The sequence below is a fragment of the Myxine glutinosa genome, chromosome 4, assembly GCF_964187855.1.
Source record: "Myxine glutinosa chromosome 4, kmMyxGlut1.1, whole genome shotgun sequence".
In the NCBI taxonomy this organism is placed as follows: domain Eukaryota; kingdom Metazoa; phylum Chordata; class Myxini; order Myxiniformes; family Myxinidae; genus Myxine; species Myxine glutinosa.
The window spans coordinates 23,088,507-23,110,020 of NC_136264.1; the positions used below are offsets into that span (position 1 = coordinate 23,088,507).

The 21,514-nt window shown below is 44.1% G+C and overlaps 1 protein-coding gene across 1 annotated transcript in view; it reads right to left on the bottom strand.

The window, feature by feature from the left end:
* The window catches only part of LOC137425815 (uncharacterized), a 1,363,480-nt gene that overhangs the window by 753,203 nt on the left and 588,763 nt on the right, over nucleotides 1-21,514 (bottom strand). The window contains exons 74-75 of the mRNA XM_078775194.1: nucleotides 14,259-14,336; nucleotides 8,634-8,756 (exon numbers count right to left, since the gene is read on the bottom strand). Coding sequence (XP_078631320.1) covers nucleotides 8,634-8,756; nucleotides 14,259-14,336 — 201 coding nt within the window. The remainder of the gene's footprint in view (nucleotides 1-8,633; nucleotides 8,757-14,258; nucleotides 14,337-21,514) is intronic.

The window sequence follows — 21,514 nt, forward strand, 5'->3', positions numbered from 1 at the left end:
AAATGTTGTGTTTGTGTCCTTCCCCCTCTCTCCCCATCTTGTCTACCGCTCCCGATGTTATATGTTTTATGTGTCGGTTTGTCTTTCTGTGTGATTAATGTTCGCTCTTTCACGAGCCTCGATCTGGTATACAAAAAAAAAAGAAAAAAAAAAAAGTGTGCAGCGTCACCATGCCGAGATCAAAAGAGCTCTCTGAGGCCTTCAGAAAGAAGGTTATAGATGCCTACGAGTCTGGGAAGGGATTTAAAAAGATCTTCAAACAATTTGAAATCAATCATTCGACTGTCCGGAAGATCATCTACAAGTGGAGAAGATTCCAAACAACTGCCAACTTGTTCAGGCCAGGCCGACCCAGCAAGTTCAGCCCAAGAGCAGACCGCAAGATGCTGAAAGAAGTCTCTAAGAACCCCAGAATGTCATCACTGGACCTCCAGGTAGCTCTTGCCACTGTTGATGTCAAAGTGCACGAGTCTACCGTTAGAAAGAGGCTGCACAAATTTGATCTACATGGGAGGTGTGCCAGGAGGAAACCTTTGCTGTCCAGAAAGAACATCAGGGCAAGACTAAAGTTTGCCAATGAACACCTCGGCAAAGACCAGCACTTCTGGAACAATGTGCTCTGGACAGATGAGTCAAAGGTAGAGCTATTTGGCCACAGTACCAGAAGACATGTTTGGCGAAAACCAAAGACAGCATTTGACCACAATAACCTGATACCAACTATAAAGCATGGTGGTGGAAATATTATGGTTTGGGGCAGCTTTGCTGTATCAGGGCCTGGGCAGCTCACCATCATAGAATCCACAATGAATTCTTCATTGTACCAGAGGGTGCTTGAGGATAATGTGAGGCCATCTGTCGGAAAGTTGAAGCTCAACCGAAGGTGGACCTTGCAACATGACAATGACCCTAAACATACCAGTAAATCGACCAAGGAATGGCTGAAAAGAAAGAAATGGAGGGTTCTGGAATGGCCAAGTCAAAGCCCGGATCTAAATCCCATCGAGATGTTGTGGGAGGATTTGAAACGAGCTGTGCATGCAAGAAACCCCTCAAACATCGCACAGCTGAAAGAATTCTGCATGGAGGAGTGGGCAAAAATTTCTCCCAGTCGATGTCAGAGACTGGTAGACAGTTATAAGAAACGCCTACTTGAGGTTGTTTCTACCAAAGGGGACAATACCATGTATTAGAGCCAAGGGTGTACTTACTTTTTCCACATGCGAAATTTGCATTTATGTTTATTTAAATTATACAATGGACTACAAAATGTAAATGTTTCATGATATTTGTTATATTATATCACCTTTATCTGTCAATATTGTTGAAATGAAGATCAAATAGCTGTATGTTGAAATATGTTGAAAAAGTCAATACTTTACATGGGGTGTACTTACTTTTTCACGTGACTATATATCCAGCTCAAAGCAAATCTTTGGATCACAGGATGTTTCTAATTAAAAATATGAAGCAAATACCTTTCAACATCACTTTACTTAATGCTTTCCTTGATAGCAAAGATGAAGGTTTTGGTTATTTTTGATAATTTACAATCAATCATTAACAGCATTTGCAGGTGATGGTACAGGTAGCAGCATTTGCAGGTGATGTGCCAAGAAAAACAAAGCTTTGTAATGTGGGGTACTAGCATGAGTACCGGCATTGCCTGGGGGGAGGGAGGGATGATGGAGGGAGGTAGGAGAGGGAGGGGTGAGGGGAGAGCGAAGGGAAAGTGTTGCATATTTATGTGAATGTATGTGAATTACTATTCAGGGCTTTGCTTATCCATGTGTAGTCGATTAAAGGTTGTTGTGATTAAAGGGTCAGGAGCCCTTCTGAGAAAAAGGAGACCGGAAACGGAAGAAGAAAAGACACGAGGTCCTGGAGACGCGACGATTCTTTTTCTTCCTCGCCGAGCTCGGACGCGAGCGGTATCGATTGAGCAACGTAACAGAATCGGCGTTTAAAAGCCCGTCTGGCGAGAGGAGTTACCGGGACGTGTAACTACCCTTTGACACGTCCAGTCGCCGTGGGTTCGTGCACGGAACCAAGCAGCTGGCACAGTTCGCCTCACCGTCTACCAAGGCCGCGTACGGGTCGCACCTTGGGCCGCGCGCACTGGGCAAGCCGCGTGTTGCTTTTCCTGCTTTACTTTACCCGCGTTGCTTGGCCAGGAGGTGCGCGCTGCAGCCGTTGTTCCCGGTACGGGACGTGCCCGGTGAAAGCACGTCAGGAAGGGTCCGTTCAACCGCCCACGTGCGGAGATCGAACTACCGGAGTACGGAGACATTGAGAGAGACATTGACCATGGAGGGAGTCGGGAGTGGGGCTCACGTGAGGAATGTATAAGATGGCCATCTTAGAGTTATTATAGATGAGTTTACATCTTTGTACTATTGATTGCTGATTGTGGATGGTTGTTGATTGCTCGGGGAATATATCATTGATTATTCCGGATCCTTGGTGTGGGGTTTCTTATTGATTGGAATTCAGATTTATGCGCTACGAAAGAGCATAAATAATAGATCTTTCTGGCGGAGTTCCTCTCACGGTCCGGGGGTCACCGAGACCAGGTAGTCACCGGGAGGACCACGTAAAAGAATTGGGGGCTCGTCCAAATTACGATTTGCGGATTCGCAATTGGGTCTACGTCCGGGATCTAAAATTGTATAAAATAATAAAATAATATTTTTATTAATTAAAATTTATTAATTAAGTATTAATTGGTAAATTTTTGGGGAAATTGGGGTAAAGTCTTGGGTGAAGGTTAACAGGTGTTAACGATAGGCACCATGGCGTTTGTGGCACAGAACTTTGCGGTAACCCCGAGTGAGGCACAGTTCCGAGCGTTACTAAAGTCGGACCTCTTGAAAATGGCCAAACATTTTAACTTGGAGGTCTGAACTAATTTGAGGAAGGCAGAGTTGCAGACCACGGTGATACAGTCTATGGTGGGATTAGGAACATGGGACGAGTTAGCCTGGCAGTGGCTACCCGAAGAACCAGAAGACGTTGAGCTCCGGAAACTGGAGTTGCAATTACGGAGCCAGGAACGGATCAAAGAAGAAGAAAGGAAAGCAGAGAAGGAAAGAGCAGAAGAAGAAAGGAAAGCAGAAGAGAGGAGAGAAGAGAAACAAGCAGAGGAAAGGAGAGTGGAACGAGAACTCCAGGAAAGGTTAGCAGAAGAAGAAAGGAAAGCAGAAAAGGAAAGAGCAGAAGAAGAAAGGAAAGCAGAAAAGGAAAGAGCAGAAGAAGAAAGGAAAGCAGAAGAGAGGAGAGAAGAGAAACAAGCAGAGGAAAGGAGAGTGGAACGAGAACTCCAGGAAAGGTTAGAAGGAAGAAAAGCAGAGGAGAGGAGAGCTGCAAGGGACCTCGAAGCAGAGGAGAGAAAAGCGGAAAGGGAATTAAACGAACGTGACATGGAGCTTCAGCAAGAAATTAAATTCAAGGAGATGGAGTTAATGAGAGAACGGGGAGAGGGACCACCCTTGCTGACGGGGTCGACACCTAGCCAGAACACCTGGGATGTGGGCAGACATGTGAGGCTGGTTCCACCCTTCAGTGAAAAGGAAGTCGCTAAATTTTTTCCGCACTTTGAGAAAGTGGCTCGACAGTTAAACTGGCCGGAGGAGGCCTGGACCATACTAGTACAAAGTGTGCTGGTGGGAAAAGCTCAAGAGATTTATTCGGCGCTACCAATGGACCAATGTGCAGATTATGAGGTATTGAAGAAGCACATCCTCAAAGCCTCTGAGTTGGTTCCGGAAGCTTACCGGCAAAAATTCAGGAATGCCAGGAAGAGGGATAGTGAGACCCATGTGGAGTTTGCCAGAGTGAAAGAAAATATGTTTGATCGGTGGTGTGAGTCAAAAGGAGTCGGGAACGACTTCGAAGCATTGCTTGACCTGATGCTGGTGGAGGAATTTCAACAGTGTGTCCACGAGGACATCAAAGTGTACCTGCAGGAAAATAAAGTACCGAAGTTGTGGGACGCAGCCACCCTGGCAGATGATTATGCCTTAACACACCGGATAGGGGTCCACGAACCTAACTCCTCGCCTAGATCTCCGCAGGGGAGGTGGGGAACAGCAGGTGCGGAGAACGACAATACATGGCGGCGGCCTCGAGAGGATTATGGGGGCAACGCGGATACCCCACCTGTTCGAAATCAGAGGGCTGCGGGCCCAAGACAAACTTATTTTTCGGGGGGCCCGAGGCAGACCACGAGTTTTTCCTCCGGGCCTACTTGCGCTTTTTGCAAGAAACCTGGACACTTGATGTCCAGTTGTTACCTCATGAAAAGGGAAGACCCAGAGCGGAGTCCGACTGGTACAACTCCGAATGCGATGGCAAACGTAAGAAATCGCCCACAGAAGAGTTACCAACCATTTATTTATGAGGGGTTGGTCTCACTCAAGGGAGACTTGACTAACCCAAGACCGGTTAGGGTTTTGAGGGACACAGGAGCCCATCAATCCTTAATGCTTGAAGGCATTTTGCCATTGTCAAAGAGTGCCGCAACTGGTGATAGTGTTCGGTTACAAGGGATCGGTGGCTGTGTTAGTGCCCCACTTCATGTCATCCATTTGGAATCCGATTTGGTGTCAGGACCGGTCACCGTCGGTTTACAAGCCACGCTTCCTGTAGAGGGAGTATCTGTGATTATCGGAAATTATTTGGCCGGGGGGCAAATTTATGGTAACCCGAGGGTTGGTAAAGAGCACAGCAGGGAAAATAACACCCCACCAGCTCGGGATGGCGACAAAAGTTCCAAGTTATTTGTAGGGGGACTGAACTTCAACACAGAGGAAGAAGTTCTGACCTCTGTCTTCAACAGATATGGGCCGCTGGTGGAAGTGCGGGTGGTAAAAGACAGGGAAACACAACGGTCAAGAGGGTTCGGCTTTGTCACGTTTGCAAGCACAAGAGACGCCAGAGAGGCAGAGAAGAATTGGAATGGTAAGGATTTGGAGGGTCGGACCATAACAGTAAGGAAGGCATTTCGTAGGCGTCGAGAGGTCTACAGAAGAGGACCACTTGGCAGGAGTTTTGGGGTTGGCAGCAGCCGATATTACTATGGAGGCTCCCAGAGTTACGGCACCTCCCGAAAGAATGAATGTCAGAGCACTGGCCGAGAAGGAGACCGCCAGTCAGGTAACGGCTGGGACAAGTGGTCCCACCGTAACTGTTAGGAGTCTGGAGAAGTTGAAGCACTATATACGGGGGAGCCGCCGAGCTGAGTCTAATACACAGACTAACCGTGAACGCCACGTTCTTAAAGGCGTCCAGGTAGTGAACTTTCCTGCACGGACTAACCGTGAACTCCACGTTCTTAAAGGCGTCCATGTAATGAACTTTCCTCCCCAGACTAACCGTGAACTCCACATTCCTTAAGGCGTCCATGGAAGGAATACTCCGCTGGGCCTCCCGAAAAAGTGCGATAGAGAGGTTTAAATTTGGGGGCTTTGGGTCACCACCTCTTAACCGTCATTCAAGAGAAATTAGAATGGGTTGACGCTTGGTCCAGAGGGAATTAATCTAGGGGATTGTGTGAAATTTTGTTGCTTTATTTTTAAGCGATGACTGTGCCCGGGGGGAACTGATGAGTTGGGGGGGGGGGGGGGTGAGTTATCTGGTTTGTTTATCCAAGTGGCCGGCAAAGAAAGTTTTCGCTGGGTTCAAACTTTTTTTCTTGAAGGGGGGGAGTGTTACATATTTATGTGAATGTATGTGAATTACTATTCAGGGCTTTGCTTATCCATGTGTAGTCGATTAAAGGTTGTTGTGATTAAAGGGTCAGGAGCCCTTCTGAGAAAAAGGAGACCGGAAATGGAAGAAGAAAAGACACGAGGTCCTGGAGACGCGACGATTCTTTTTCTTCCTCGCCGAGCTCGGACGCGAGCGGTATCGATTGAGCAACGTAACAGAATCGGCGTTTAAAAGCCCGTCTGGCGAGAGGAATTACCGGGTTACCGGGACCTGTAACTACCCTTTGACACGTCCAGTTGCCGTGGGTTCGTGCACGGAACCAAGCAGCTGGCACAGTTCGCCTCACCATCTACAAGGCCGCGTACAGGTCGCACCTTGGGCCGCGCGCACTGGGCAAGCCGCGTGTTGCTTTGCCTGCTTTACTTTACCCACGTTGCTTGGCCAGGAGGTGCGCGCTGCAGCCGTTGTTCCCGGTACGGGACGTGCCCGGTGAAAGCACGTCAGGAAGGGTCCGTTCAGCCGCCCATGTGCGGAGATCGAACTACCGGAGTACGGAGACATTGAGAGAGACATTGACCATGGAGGGAGTCGGGAGTGGGGCTCACGTGAGGAATGTATAAGATGGCCATCTTAGAGTTATTATAGATGAGTTTACATCTTTGTACTATTGATTGCTGATTGTGGATGGTTGTTGATTGCTCGGGGAATATATCATTGATTATTCCGGATCCTTGGTGTGGGGTTTCTTATTGATTGGAATTCAGATTTATGCGCTACGAAAGAGCATAAATAATAGATCTTTCTGGCGGAGTTCCTCTCACGGTCCGGGGGTCACCGAGACCAGGTAGTCACCGGGAGGACCACGTAACAAAAGGTATACCACAAAAACATCTTTTTGGGGGGTGGGGCGGGGGGGGAGGGGGATGGGGAGTGGCTTTGACAGGCTCCTTCGTTTTGGAGGAGGAGGGGAAGGGATGGAGGATAACCTCAGTGTTGCCCAGGTAAAAAAAAAGGAAATTGTAATCCCTGGTGTTGGCTTCGCAGTTAGGGTGCCGGCTTAGGATCCGAGGATCCTGGGTTCGAATCCCGTTCAATCGCTGAATTAACGCTGGGGGGGTTGACTCAGCCTGTCATCCTTCCGAGGTCGGCAAATTGAGTACCAGCTTGCTGGGATGAATGGTCCCGGTGTATACCCCAGTTTAGAATAGGTACACCGTATCCCTGCGCATCGTAAGAGGCGACCAAGGGTTGGCGTCAGGAAGGGCATCCGGCCATAAAAAAAACATTGCCTCAAACAGGGAACCATGATTGTCATGGGGCCCGCAAGGCTAACCCCCGCTCTAGCGGGGAAAATGGCCTTAAAACGATCATTCATTCATTCATATTCTGCCATCATCACCAGGCGACAGTACACATTTACATAGAGAATTTACATCTCTCTTCCAGTCCCCCACACCCCCACATGAGGCCGGGGCCACAGAGCCAATGTTACCCCCCAGACAAAGTTGTATTTGTGTTTGTACCCTGAGTAAAGTATACAAGCATTTGTCGCTGGGGTACCCGGCGTTGCTCAAGTGAAAAATAAACATTAACATATTTCAAATGAGGGCAAATATGATGGAAAAGCAATTACATCCAAATCAGAATCCATCACAAATGTCAAATCATCATTTTACCGTTTTGTTGAATATATGCTGCTGAATGTGCCATTCATCACGCTTCTGAGTTAAGTATGATGACGTTCAGGAAGAAGAAGAAGCCTTACCACCAACTTCGACCGCTTCCGGAATTGTTTAATCATTTGTATTCAAATGTCTGTTGATTATTTTGTATTTATTTATGAGAATGTGTACTTGTATATAACTGTCATTAATCACAAAGGCCAACCCCCGCTTGCGGGGAAAAATGGCCTCTAAAGGTGGTTTTTTTGTTTGTTTGTTTTTAATCAAAAAGGCTTAGGCACCACAGAGTGATTGTTTAAAAATTTCAAAAAAATAACTTTTTTTTTGCCTTCAACACTCCCAGGCACTCATTGATGAACCTCTGAAAGTTTGACGAAGATCCGTTCAGCCATCTCTGAGAAAAATGGCGACACACACACAGACAGACACACACAGACAGACCAACGGCTCTCTTATATAGTAGATCTATATATCACAGAGAGTGGAAGGTGTATTCAAATTGAGGATTTGGGAATCATGGATGCTGTAGCAAAGGGTAGATGTTAGATCAAATGTAACTTATATTGTCACCGATGCTTTGCAACGAAATATGTTACATCAGAATCAGAATTTGAAAACTGTGAATCCGATTTTCATCAATTTGGATGTGATGCTCGTTGAAGGTGTAAGCATGCTATATCAGTTACAGAATGAATGAATGAATGAATGAATGATCGTTTTGAGGCCATTTTTCCCCTGCTAGCGTGGGGGTTAGCCTTGCGGGGCCCATGACAATCATGGTTCCTTGTTTGAGGCAATGTTTTATGGCCGGATGCCCTTCCTGACGCCAACCCTTAGTCACCTCTTATGATGTGCAGGGACACGGTGTACCTATTCTAAATTACAGAAGAATGAGTTACAGAGAATGTACAGAGAGAATCCCGGTGTCTACCCCGGTTTAGAATAGGTACACCGTATCCCCGCGCATCGTAAGAGGCGACTAAGGGTTGGCGTCAGGAAGGGCATCCGGCCATAAAAACATTGCCTCAAACAGGGAACCATGATTGTCATGGGGCCCGCAAGGCAAACCCCCGCTCTAGCGGGGAAAATGGCCTTAAAATGCCTGTTGTTGTTGTTGTTGTTCTATCAGGAAGTTTGATCTGATGTGCAAGAGGTCGGGATTGGTCTGTTCGAAAATGGTATGCAATATTTTATACAATCTCTTTTTTATTGTTGCTAAAAAGACACATTTCATTCAAATACCTGCTGTTGATGCAGATGCAGAGCTTGTTTTAGCTGTGGCTGTAGAGGTTGTAGATGCGATGTGAGTTGTTGCACTTGACCCGAGTTGAGGTGTTGTATCAGGTGCAGAGATTGTAGTTTCTCCTGGTGGTTCAACAGCACAAATAAATCATTAGACTTTGTGAAGGATATTTTTGAAATTGAATGTTTTAAAACTGAATGCTTACATTTTGTCCCGTTGTACTTCTGTTTGGAATACTGTATTTTGAGAGGAGGGAGAAATCTTGGTCTAGCTATAAACTCTCGTCCTGGTGTTTCACAGGCAGGGTGAGGCATCATTGTGTGCAACATCCCTCAAATGAATGATACATTTGGTTTTCCGTCTGCTTGCATTAGTTGGTGAACGTTAAAGACCCCACTGTGTCCTTTATGAAGAGTAGGCGATCAATTATATGCACTATTGACAAATTCCAAATTGCAGCTCAAATGTACAAGGAGCAAACTCACTCGGAGCATTACTTCCATCCTAAATATCCAAAAGCACTCTTCTCTACAATAAACATACTCCTCAGCCCCCTGGACACCACCACCCAGTCATTCACAGTAGACAACTGCATCTCCTTCCTTTCATTCTTCCAATGCAAAATTGACAACATCTACAACAGCTTAACCACCACCGCACCCGCTCCCCCTCAAACCACCTGCCCCCCCTTATCCTGCCAACCGCTGTCTCAATTCTCCCCAGTCTCCCCAACTGACCTCTCTGAACTCCTCATAGGAATGAAAACTGCCACCTGCACTCTTGACCCCATCCCCTCCAGCTTTGGCAAGGCCTCCTTTCCTGCTCTCTCTCCACTTATCACTGCAACAATAAACTCCTCCCTGTCTAAAGGCATCGTCCCACCATCCCTCAAAATTGCTGCTGTTACCCCCATTCTGAAAAAACCTGGACTCAACCCTGACACCCTAAATAACTTCAGACCCACCTCCAACCTACCCTTTCTGTCAAAAGTTTTGGAATGCGCTGTAGCCACTCAACTCAAACATCACCTCTCTGCCAATAACCTGTATGAAACATTCCAATCCGGATTCCGCTCCAACCACAGCACTGAAACTGCTCTCCTCAAAATCACCAACGACCTTCTCCTCTCCTCTGACGCTGGCAACCTAAACATTCTCATCCTCCTCGACCTCAGCGCCGCCTTTGACACCATCAATCACACCATCCTCCTCACCCGACTTGAAACCACCTTTAACATTACTGGCACTGCCCTCTCTTGGATCAAATCATACCTCTCTGACAGACGCCAGTTCATCTCCATCAATAACTGCAAAACCCCCACTGCTCCCCTCCCCCAAGGTGTCCCCCAAGGTTCAGTTATTGGCCCCCTCCTCTTCATCCTGTACCTGTCCCCCCTTGGTCACTTAATCCGCCATCATGGTCTCCAATTCCACTGCTTCGCCGATGACATCCAGCTTTTCATCTCCACCAAGTCCATCTCCACCGCCACCCACTCTATCCTGACAAACTGCATCACTGAAATAAAATCCTGGCTTCAAATCAACTTCCTCAAACTTAACTATGATAAATCTGAAATAATCATCATTGGCCCAAAAACGCTCACCAAATCCACCCATAACTTTGCCCTCAACATCGACGGTTTCCCAGTATCCACCTCCCCTCACATCCGGAATCTTGGCATCATCTTTGACCAAACCCTCTCCTTCGACAAATACACTAAACACATCACAAAGACAGCCTTCTTTCACCTGAAAATCATCGCCCGTCTCCGTCCATCCCTCTCCTCCACGGCTGCAGAAACCCTCATCCACGCCTTCATCACCTCCCGTCTGGACTACTGCAACAGCCTCCTCTATGGTTCACCCTCAATAATCACCAATAAACACCAATACATTCAGAACTCCGCTGCCTGTCTACTCACCCATTCCCGGACCTGTGACCACATCACCCCCGTCCTTTACAAGCTTCACTGGCTCCCCATCCCCCAGAGAATCCAGTACAAAATCCTCCTCTTGACACACAAAGCCCTCCATAACCTGGCCCCATCCTACCTGGCTGACCTCCTCTCAAGACACACTCCCAGCCGCAACCTCCCCTCTGCTGGTACCAACCTCCTGACCCCCCCCCCCCCCCCCCATCCGGACCAAATTCAGATCCTGGGGGGACAGGGCCTTCTCCATCGCTGCTCCCACCCTCTGGAACTCACTACCTCACACCATCAGAGACTCCTCCTCACTCACCACATTCAAAACATCACTCAAGACCCACCTGTTCAACACTGCATTCAACATTTAACCCACAGCATTTAACCCCTGACTATCTCTTCTCCTTCTCCTTCCTTTTGCTTTGATTATTTACCTATTGATTTTTGTCTTTTTGCACTTGTTTTTTGTACTCTGTCAAAGCGACTTTGGGCTTCTTGAAAAGCGCTATATAAAATAAATGTATTATTATTATTAAACTCACTCACCAAGTCATAAATATTGAATAAACAGGTGCAGATAATTCTTAATTACAGAAAACAATGACAGAAGGGTTATCCATTCCCATGCATGCACACACTTGCACTGGAATGTCGGGCATGTTGCAGAGTTGAACAGAAAGCTCTGTGAGGATAGACAAGTGACTGAAGTACTTCCTGATGTAGTGGAGATCAGTTGGCGAGTGAGTGGGTACAAAGCCAGAGAGTGGAGAAGAGTGAGTGAGTGGAGTTGCAGCAAAGGGGCAATAATAAGTGTAGAATCACACCAATGGAGGCATGAAATAGCTCAGGAGTGGAAGTCTCTGGCCCAGAGCAGATACAGTCATGTGAAAAAGTAAGGTCACCCCATGTAGTTTTCACTTTTTCAACATATTTCAACATACAGCTATTTGATCTTCATTTCAACAATATTGACAGATAAAGGTGATATAATAAAACAAATATCATGAAATATTTACATGATGTAGTCCATTGTATAATTTCGATAAACATAAATGCAAATTTCGCATGTGGAAAAAGTAAGTTCACCCTTGGCTCCAATAGGTGGTTTTGCCCCCTTTGGCAAAACCTCAAGAAGGAAACAACCTCAAGTAGGCGTTTCTTACAACTGTCTACCAGTCTCTGACATCGACTGGGAGAAATTTTTGCCCACTCCTCCATGCAGAATGCTTTCAGCTGTGCGATGTTTGAGGGGTTTCTTGCATGCACAGCTCATTTCAAATCCCCCCACAACATCTCGATGGGATTTAGATCCGGGCTTTGACTTGGCCATTCCAGAACCCTCCATTTCTTTCTTTTCAGCCATTCCTTGGTGGATTTACTGGTATGTTTAGGGTCATTGTCATGTTGCAAGGTCCACGTTCGGTTGAGCTTCAACTTTCCGACAGATGGCCTCACATTATCCTCAAGCACCCTCTGGTACAATGAAGAATTCATCTTGCATTATATGATGGTGAGCTGCCCAGGCCCTGATGCAGCAAAGCTGCCCCAAACCATAATATTTCCACCACCATGCTTTACAGTTGGTATCAGGTTCTTGTGGTCAAATGTGGTCTTTGGTTTTCGCCAAACATGTCTTCTGGTACTGTGGCCAAATAGCTCTAACTTTGACTCATCTGTCCAGAGCACATTGTTCCAGAAGTGCTGGTCTTTGCCTTGGTGTTAATTGGCAAACTTTAGTCTTGCCCTGATGTTATTTCTGGACAGCAACGGTTTCCTCCTGGCACACCTCCCATGTAGATCAAATTTGTGCAGCCTCTTTCTCATGATATACTCGTGCACTTTGACATCAACAGTGGCAAGAGCTACCTGGAGGTCCCGTGATGACATTCTGGGGTTCTTAGAGAGTTCTTTCAGCATCTTGCGGTCTGCTCTTGGGCTGAACTTGCTGGGGCGGCCTGGCCTGAACAAGTTGGCTGTTGTTTGGAATCTTCTCCACTTGTAGATGATCTTCCCGACAGTCGAATGATTGATTTCAAATTGTTTGGAGATCCTTTTAAATCCCTTCCCAGACTCGTAGGCATTTATAACCTTCTTTCTGAAGGCCTCAGAGAGCTCTTTTGATCTAGGCATGGTGACGCCGCACACTTCAACAACAAAGAGCAAACCAAACTAAATGTCTGAGGTTTAAATAAGACAGGTTCCTCCAAGATCCTCTCTAATGATGTTCTAATCATTTGCACCTGAGCTGGTGCACCTGATTCTAATTTTATGTATTTGAAGTAGTGATAAATGTAGGGGTGTACTTACTTTTTCCACATGCGAAATTTGCATTTATGTTTATTTAAATTATACAATGGACTACAAAATGTAAATGTTTCATGATATTTGTTATATTATATCACCTTTATCTATCAATATTGTTGAAATGAAGATCAAATAGCTGTATGTTGAAATATGTTGAAAAAGTCAAAACTTTACATGGGGTGTACTTACCTTTTCACGTGACTGTATGTGCCGCTAGTTGTGACAGCTTGCTGGGCCTCATCATCTTGTAGACCATCTTCTGTTTCATCGCTGTGGTGCGGCTATTCCATTCTGTCCTGTTATTTCCCTGTCATTACCACCTACTCTGTGAACACCACCTGCTTGACTGATCTGCACATCACGTATCTGGCATAGATTTCTGTTTTACATTCAAAGAGGTGGTTCAACAGCCGGCTGTGGTATAGATGCAGAATTTTGCAGCTGCACAGTAAATACCAATGACAAGGAGCCACCACGGTTTCACACCAGATGGAGCAGAATGTTCATTGTATGAATATTAGCAGATACTGAAACACAAATAAATCAATTGTAGCACAGAATCCTGCGTCCACTGCACACATTTAACAGTCGGAGCTGCAATATATACACAGGAGTGGTACCACTGCCTAAATATTGACACAAAGGAGGAGGTGTAGGCTTGGCTGTCCACGGGAACTGCATGGAGAGGACAGGAAACTTGTTGGGCCACACTGGTGACCTTAACAGCTTCACTGCATGCCATATATAGGAGGGGTGGGGGCCCGGGTGGGTGGATTTGCGGATAGCCGTGCCTTGCCTTGCTTAACAGGGCATTTTTTGTGCACTAAGCAGGAGATTTTGCAGTTGCATTTAATTTTGTCTGTTCGCTGGGTTTGGAGTGAGGTCCATTGCTCTTGCTGTTTTGATCTGCCTTCCCAGTGAAAATAGTGTGAAATGGGGGAGAATAATGAAATTATAGAGGGGTGAAGAACACAGACATGAAGAGTAAGGAGTGGGGGGGGGGGGGGGGGGGGGTAAAATAATAATGATGAAGGGTAAAAACGATGAGTATAATAGAGGGAAGGTGATGAGGGAGTGCAGACGAGGTGCGTTCATTTTACACGGTATGTGTCTGCGAAGTTTGCAAGACCAACAATTTCACATTTTTCAGATCAAATATGCAATTGATTGTATTTTGGTTGTTTTTTCAATCTTCTTTTGAAACATAACGGCTTGGTTTCTCCAGTATAACAAATTTATTTTGCATTGAGCAGATAAAATTGATGAGGTGAAATATAATAGCAATGGAGAATACAAATCTTGTTAATTTTACTGAAAAAAACATTTAAGTTTAAAAAAAGGAAATCCTATTTTTTTTCACCAATGTTCTAAATCTGCTACAAAAGCACAGCAATACCTGCAGAGGTTGACAACACAAAGACGCTTGTCGAGGAAATTCCAGGAGTCGTTGAAGTTGTCGTTAAAGCTGCGATTTCTGTAAATTAAACACAAAATTATGACTTGCTTATCTATAGAGGGGGGGGATATAATTTTAGATAGATATATAGTACGGGCATATATATAGTACGGGCATGCCCTAGTTAATAATAATAGATTTAATCTGAACTATCACTGCTCAGGTAATCTCTCCTGTAATCGGTAATGATAAAAACCACAAAACGGCAGTTTTCAAGAGCAGTATCTTAAGTTTAAGTCTTGAACAAGATATCTCAAAAACAGGATTTGTTTGTGAACAGGTATCTCAAAAGGTTGTCCACGGATTGGGACGAAATTTCGAAGAGAGGTTGGGTATGTGACATGGACGAAATTATTAGATTTTGGTGAAGATCCGGATCCGGATATGGATCCAATAATTTTTTTAAGTGATTCTTTGCCATTGAGAGATTGGGCTAAAACCGCTATATACCATGATATCTCTAAAAGTTACTGACGGATTCAGACAAAACGTTTTACACTCGTTGTGTGTGTGACAAGGGCGAAACTATTCAATTTTGGTGAAGATCTGAATGCAGATCCAGATACGAGAATTTTAAAATATACAAGTGATTCTTCACTATTGAGTGATTGGGCCAAATACGATGTAGAGCACAATATTTCAAAAAGTTGTGGATGACTGAAGAGAAAACTCGGTGGATGAGTTGATTAGGTGGCAAGAAGAAGCAGATTAGATTTTAGTTCAGATCCGAATCCAGATCCGGCCTATCAGTGGGATACAAAACCTAAACTGTTCAGTCTAGTAGAAGTATGCTCTCCACCGCGTGCTGTTCTAGTTAAATAGGATTTTGTGAAATACATGTTTGTTGGATTGAACAGGAATTTCTTCCTTACCCACACAGCTGCTATTGATTCGGTCATAGCCATCTTCACAGTCACATTGGTACAGGCCGATGGTGTTTGTGCAAATTTCGTTCTTCCCTTTGCAGAATGAGGTTCCAGGTTTGCATTCATCTATGTCTGAGAGACAAGAACAGGTTAGTGGACACATTGGTATAAACCATTTATAGTTTAATTTGTTACTGTTGTACAAGACAATCAAACTTACATTTTTAACAAATACCTCTCCTTGTGATTTGTTAAAGTTTTTGTTCATACACTACATGACCAAAAGTATGCGGATACCCCTTCTAATTTGTGGATTCGGCTGTTTCAGCTGCACTCATTGCTGACAGGTATACATAATCAATCACACAGCCATGCAATCTCCATAGACAAACATTGGCAGTCGAATGGGCCATACTGAAGAGCTCAGTGACGTTCAACGTGGCACCGTCATAGAATGCCACCTTTCGAACAAGTCAGTTCGTCAAATTTCTGCCCTATACGAGCTGCCCCAGTCTACTGTAAGTGCTGTTATTGTGAAGTGGAAACGTCTAGGAGCAACAACAGCTCAGCCGCGAAGTCGTAGACCTCACACAAGCTCACAGAATGGGACTGCCGAGTGCTGAAGCGGGTAGTGTGTAAAAATTGTCCGTCCTCGGTTGCAACACTCACTACCGAGTTCCAAACTGCCTCAGGAAGCATCGTCAGCACAACAACTGTTCGTCGGGAGCTTCAGGAAATGGGTTTCCATGGCCGAGCAGCCGCACACAAGCCTAAGATCACCATGCGCAATGCCAGTCGTCGGCTGGAGTGGTGTAAAGCTCGCCGCCATTGGACTCTGGAGTAGTGGAAACGCATTCTCTGGAGTGATGAATCAGGCTTCACCATTTCGCAGTCTGAAGGACAAATCTGGGTTTAGCGGATGCCAGGAGAACGCTACCGGCCCAAATGCATAGTGCCAAATGTAAAGTTTGTTGGAGAAGGAATAATGGTCTGGGGCTGTTTTTCATGGTTCGGGCTAGACCCCTTAGTTCCAGTGAAGGGAAATCTTAGTGCTACAGCATACAATGACATTCTAGACGATTGTGTCCTTCCAACTTTTTGGCAACAGTTTGGGGAAGGCCCTTTCCTGTTTCAGCTTGACAATGCCCCCATGCACAAAGGGAGGTCCATACAGAAATGGTTTGTCGAGATCGGTGTGGAAGAACTTGCATGGCTTGCACAGAGCCCTGACATGAAACCCAACGGACACTTTTGGGATGAATTGGAATGCCGACTGCGAACCAGGCCAAATCGCCCAACATCAGTGCCTGACCTCACGAATGCTGTTGTGGCTGAATGGAAGCAAATCCCCGCAGCAATGTTCCAACATGTGGTGGAAAGCCTTCACAGAAGAGTGAAGGCTGTTAACGCAGCAAAGGGGGGGGGGGGGGGGGGGACCAACTCTATATGAATGCCCATGATTTTGGAATGAGATGTTCGATGTAGGGGTGTCCACATACTTTTGGTCATGTCGTGTATCTGTTTGTACCTGAAGAGACTTCAAGTCTGAGCTGGAAACAAGTAAATGTGCAATTTCTCTCTTGAACACACAATATGTTCCTCTTGCCTTCTTATCTCACTTTTCTAAGAGCCTCAATCTTCAACAGAAAACATTTATTCCATCACTTTTATACTTAGTCATTTTGTTCATGACTATATAATGCATGAAATGTGTGTCAATTCTTCGTTTTGGACGAGAGGAAATCCGGACATTTTTAATATGGCAATTTCAATAGCACAATTTAGAGAGGGATGCTGAGTTGAGAATGTAATCGAAAACAAAGAGATGATACTTGAGGTCCCCCGTATTTTGGGTGGGATGAGAAATACATCTATTTAATATTAAAAGCTAAATCTTGAACTGTTTTTGAAATAGCGTACACAAGCCAAGTTACTGAGATGGTTGCTTGTGGCAACATAATTTAAGCAATCACAGACATGATCTAATCAGGTTGGGATAATGTCATGAGGAATAGATGATTGGTCGGTTGGTCGGACAGAGCTCATTTTAATGTCCGTCTCCGACCTTGTCTGAGGGGCAGTGGACAAAAGTCAGAAGGAAGACAGCGTCGTTAGAATGGAGGGGACGAAAAAGGTAGAGGAGATTGAGAGGCTAGAGAAGGAAAGGGGATGGAGTGGAGTTGAGAAATATATTTCAAAATCCTGCCAAGTTAATGTTGTTTCGTGAACACCAAGATGAGAAAAAAAATTACCCAAACTTCTGCTTTCTTAAGCAATGCAAGTTTGACCTTATTCCCTCCTCACCCCTCCCACCCCCAACCACCCCCCCCCCCCCATCCAATCGTCCCTTTTCCCAAGTATTGCTGAAAACCTTACCTTGACATTTTCCTGCAGAAACGTTTTCATATCCAGTGCGACATCTGCACAGGTAATTTCCAATTACATTTACACACAACGTGGTGTTCGGATCACAATTGTTGGTGCTGCTGCTTTCACATTCATCAATATCTATGCAAACAAATCCATTGCCAGTAAATCCTTCCTTGCAGGTACAGTTATGGCCACCATCCGTATTGGAACAGGTTGCATTGGAATGACAATCATTGTTTCCGTCGCATTCATCCACATCTGTGAAACATGAAAGGGAAACTTTTCATAATAATAGCAGAACATTTTAACTTCCTGAATTTAGTTATTTTAAAATGAAAGATACAGACAGCATTTTCTTGTGGCATCTTAAATGCACCAACCAGGATTTTCATTGCATGCTAAAAACATTACATTTTCAGGCTGATATAATAATTTGTTGAGCAACAACAGGGGATTGCACTGACATTCGGGTTGTAAGTATAACAAGGAATAAGAAGGAAATTATATGCAGGAGGAGGCCATTTGGCCCATCGTGTCTGTGCCACACCAACACCAGATTAAATAAATCCATCAAAACTCCAATTAATTGGGGTAATGGGAATAGAAGTGGGGGATGAGAAAAGTGGGGCAGGGCTCACGGATATCACAACGGTGTGAAAAAATGGGGAAAATGTATTTTGTGTTTTTTTTTTTTGCTCTTTTGTGGGGGAAGGTAGTTTTTGGGTAAAGATTATACAACAATGACCAGACACACTCTCCATTATTGAGACCCTCTCACGGACATCAGACTCAGTACAGATGAACACAATCACCAGATCCATGATACAAAATCTACTTTCAAATCCTGGCAATATACAATACAATACAATGTCTCCTGGCTTACAATACCTCTATCTGCAATGCATTGAGGTACCTAAGTCCAATTTGAACCTTTCTACTCTTTCTGCTGCGATTACCTTTCCAGACAGACCATGCATTAACCACTCTCTGAGTGAAAACCCTGGCCTTAACACTGTCTTAACTCTCCTCTTCCTTACTCCCAGGTCCTATCACTGTCTATTTTGCTGAATAATTATTCTGCACTTATTTTGGTGATACTCTTCATTATCTCAAAACATTTCCATCATATCCCCTCATAACCACTTCCTTTCTGATGTATAAAGTCTTGTCTCCTTCATCAGCTTCCAATAGCTGAATCTAACTCAAGGCAGAATCAATCTAGCAGCCATATGCTGAACCCCATCTTTGGCAACTATGTCCTTCCTGAGATGTGGTAACCAAAACTGCACAAAGCATTGCAAATGAGTACTCAATAAATTCCTGCACAGTATTAAAACTACCTCCTTTGATGCATATTAATTTATCCCCCAATGAATACAACCAAAACAGGGCTGAACAGTTTACATGTGGTATTCCAATGACAGGCCGGATCTGCATCTGTACCTTACACAAAATCTAATCATCTGGTTCTTGTCACCTACCCAAATCATCCACCAAGGTTTGACAGAACTCGTCCACAACTTTTTTAAATGTCAAAATGTCATGCGATATGTCGTTTTGGCCCAATCTCTCAATGGTGAAGAATCGCTTAAAAAACTCTCCGATTCGGATCTTCACTAAACTGGAATCAATTCTTCCTTGTCACATACCCAACCTGTCCACCAAGTTTCGTTCCAATCCTTCCATAACGTTTTGAGATATCGTGCTATATATTTGTTTTTGGCCCGACCTCACAATGTAGAAAAACCACTTTAAAATTCTCTGATCCGGATCCGGGTTCGAATCTTCACCAAATTTAAAATAATCATTTTCTGTCACACATCCATCCCGTCCACCAAGTTTAGTCCAAATCCGTCCATTTTTTTTTGAGTTATGGGTGGTGCCATCTTCCGGGCCATCTCGTCTTGCAGGGCAGCCATTCCTTGAGTGTTCAGTCCTCTTCAGGGCACTGCAGTTTATTTAATACTGTGGTCTGCAGTTAATGGTCAAACGGCCCATGTTAAATGTATTTTATCAGTGTGCAGTGCTTTCTTAGTGCCCAAGTCCTCCACCTGGCCTCACCTGTACATCAAGTTTTACACAACAGAACCTTATCCTATTCTGTTCGGTTTACAGTCCTCGCTTTCTCAGTGCACATTTTACCATGCAACTTATTGCTGACAAATCCATGATACATGAGTAAACCTAACCTACTCGATACATGGTTCATACTATTCTCAGCACAATGAGCTATGCATCCCCCAGACCTTCTTTCCACAAAACAATATCATTTCAAAAGCCAATCGTTAAATGTGCCGGGGCAATTCTATTTATGACAGGGATTTTGTTTATTTTATAAAAAGCTGACTATATGGATTTGTATTAGAGAAAAACTCACCCATGCAGGGATCTCCTTCGTAGCCTCTCTCACATGAGCAATTATAAGAACCGATCACGTTCAGGCATGTTGAGTGATTTCCACAGACCTTTTGAGTTGTACATTCATCAATATCTGATATAGAAGAAATTTAGAACAAAAGTATGAAACTCATATCATCACATTGTCCAAAATTAAATAATAAAAAACAAAACATGAAGAAATGTCTTCAGACAGAATGCAATGATTAAACAATACAAAACCATCTCAGACAATCACATCTGTCCCATAAAATCTATTTGGATATAAAATGATTATTGAGAGAAATTATTAAATCTCTCTTGTATAATAATTTATTAATTGTTTCAATGTGTGTCGCAGTCTTTTCATGGGGCAAGTTATTCAGGGTAAACAGTGGAGGCATCACAAAAGCTCCCAACTGGGAGTAACAGATTACTATTAAAATTAATCTGATCAAGATCGAGTTAAAATAATTCAGCACAGGAATCAAACCAACACACCTTGGCAGGAAATATCACCGTTTCCGACAAATCCTTCCCGGCAGGTGCAGTTGTAGGTTCCATTCAGGTTCAAGCAATCGGAATTGTTCACACACACAGTTGAATTGTCACATTCATTAATATCTATTGGAAAAAGAAAACAAAGTTTATAAAGCAGTCATATATATTTCAGACTTGAAGAACATGCAGTAAATTAAATGTTGTTGTCCACAGAAGCTGAAGAACGTTCGAGGAGATGATCGCAGTAATTCTGGAAATCCCGATCACGATCTCACATGCACTATTTTTACCCCTGATTTCAATGATTAATCTTTGTTTTTAAACCAACATATTAATTGTTTAATTTGGATGTTTTAGGTTTACATTAAGGTGGTATAATTGCACAGTTTTACAATGTTACTCCAGAGACAATTGTCAGTATGTTGTTCTATCACATTATTTCATATGTACATCAGTTTGACTCATTATTCACCGACTTTGAATCAGCAGAAATTACTGGTTTGTTCTGAATCACAAGATTAACCTGTGCTGGAGAATCATTCTTTCTGGATTCAACGTTCACTTTGAGGCTTTTGCATCTGAGGAGCTCATTTAGCCTCGTCCATTACCAAGGGTCAGGAGAGGATATTGAAATAGGTCTTTTTGACAGTCAATATGTGAGTGCACATGCAGATCTACTTTCATTTACATTGTTCACTTCCAATTATAATATAATCTATATGCCCCATTGAGGCTCTGCCATTGAGTCAATGTCCCGTCTTGTTAATGAAAAAGCTTGTGCCCATTCTTGATTTTTCAGTGACCACAAGACAAGAAGTTTGAGTGTAAAGGGAGCAAACGTAAACCGGACACGACATGCTGGAACGATCATGTGATGTCTCAATTAGTAAAGCGTGTTGAAGCAAGATTGCTTGAGTTCCAAAAAAGGATGTTACATTTATACGATCCATGCATGTATTAAACATGTCAAAATATTGTGCTCATGAAGCATGAAGAAAATAAAGCAAAGAAAAAGAATACAAGACAACCAAAAATTATGAAGGTATTCGGAAAATATAGAGATTTCTTACATTGATGTAAGGT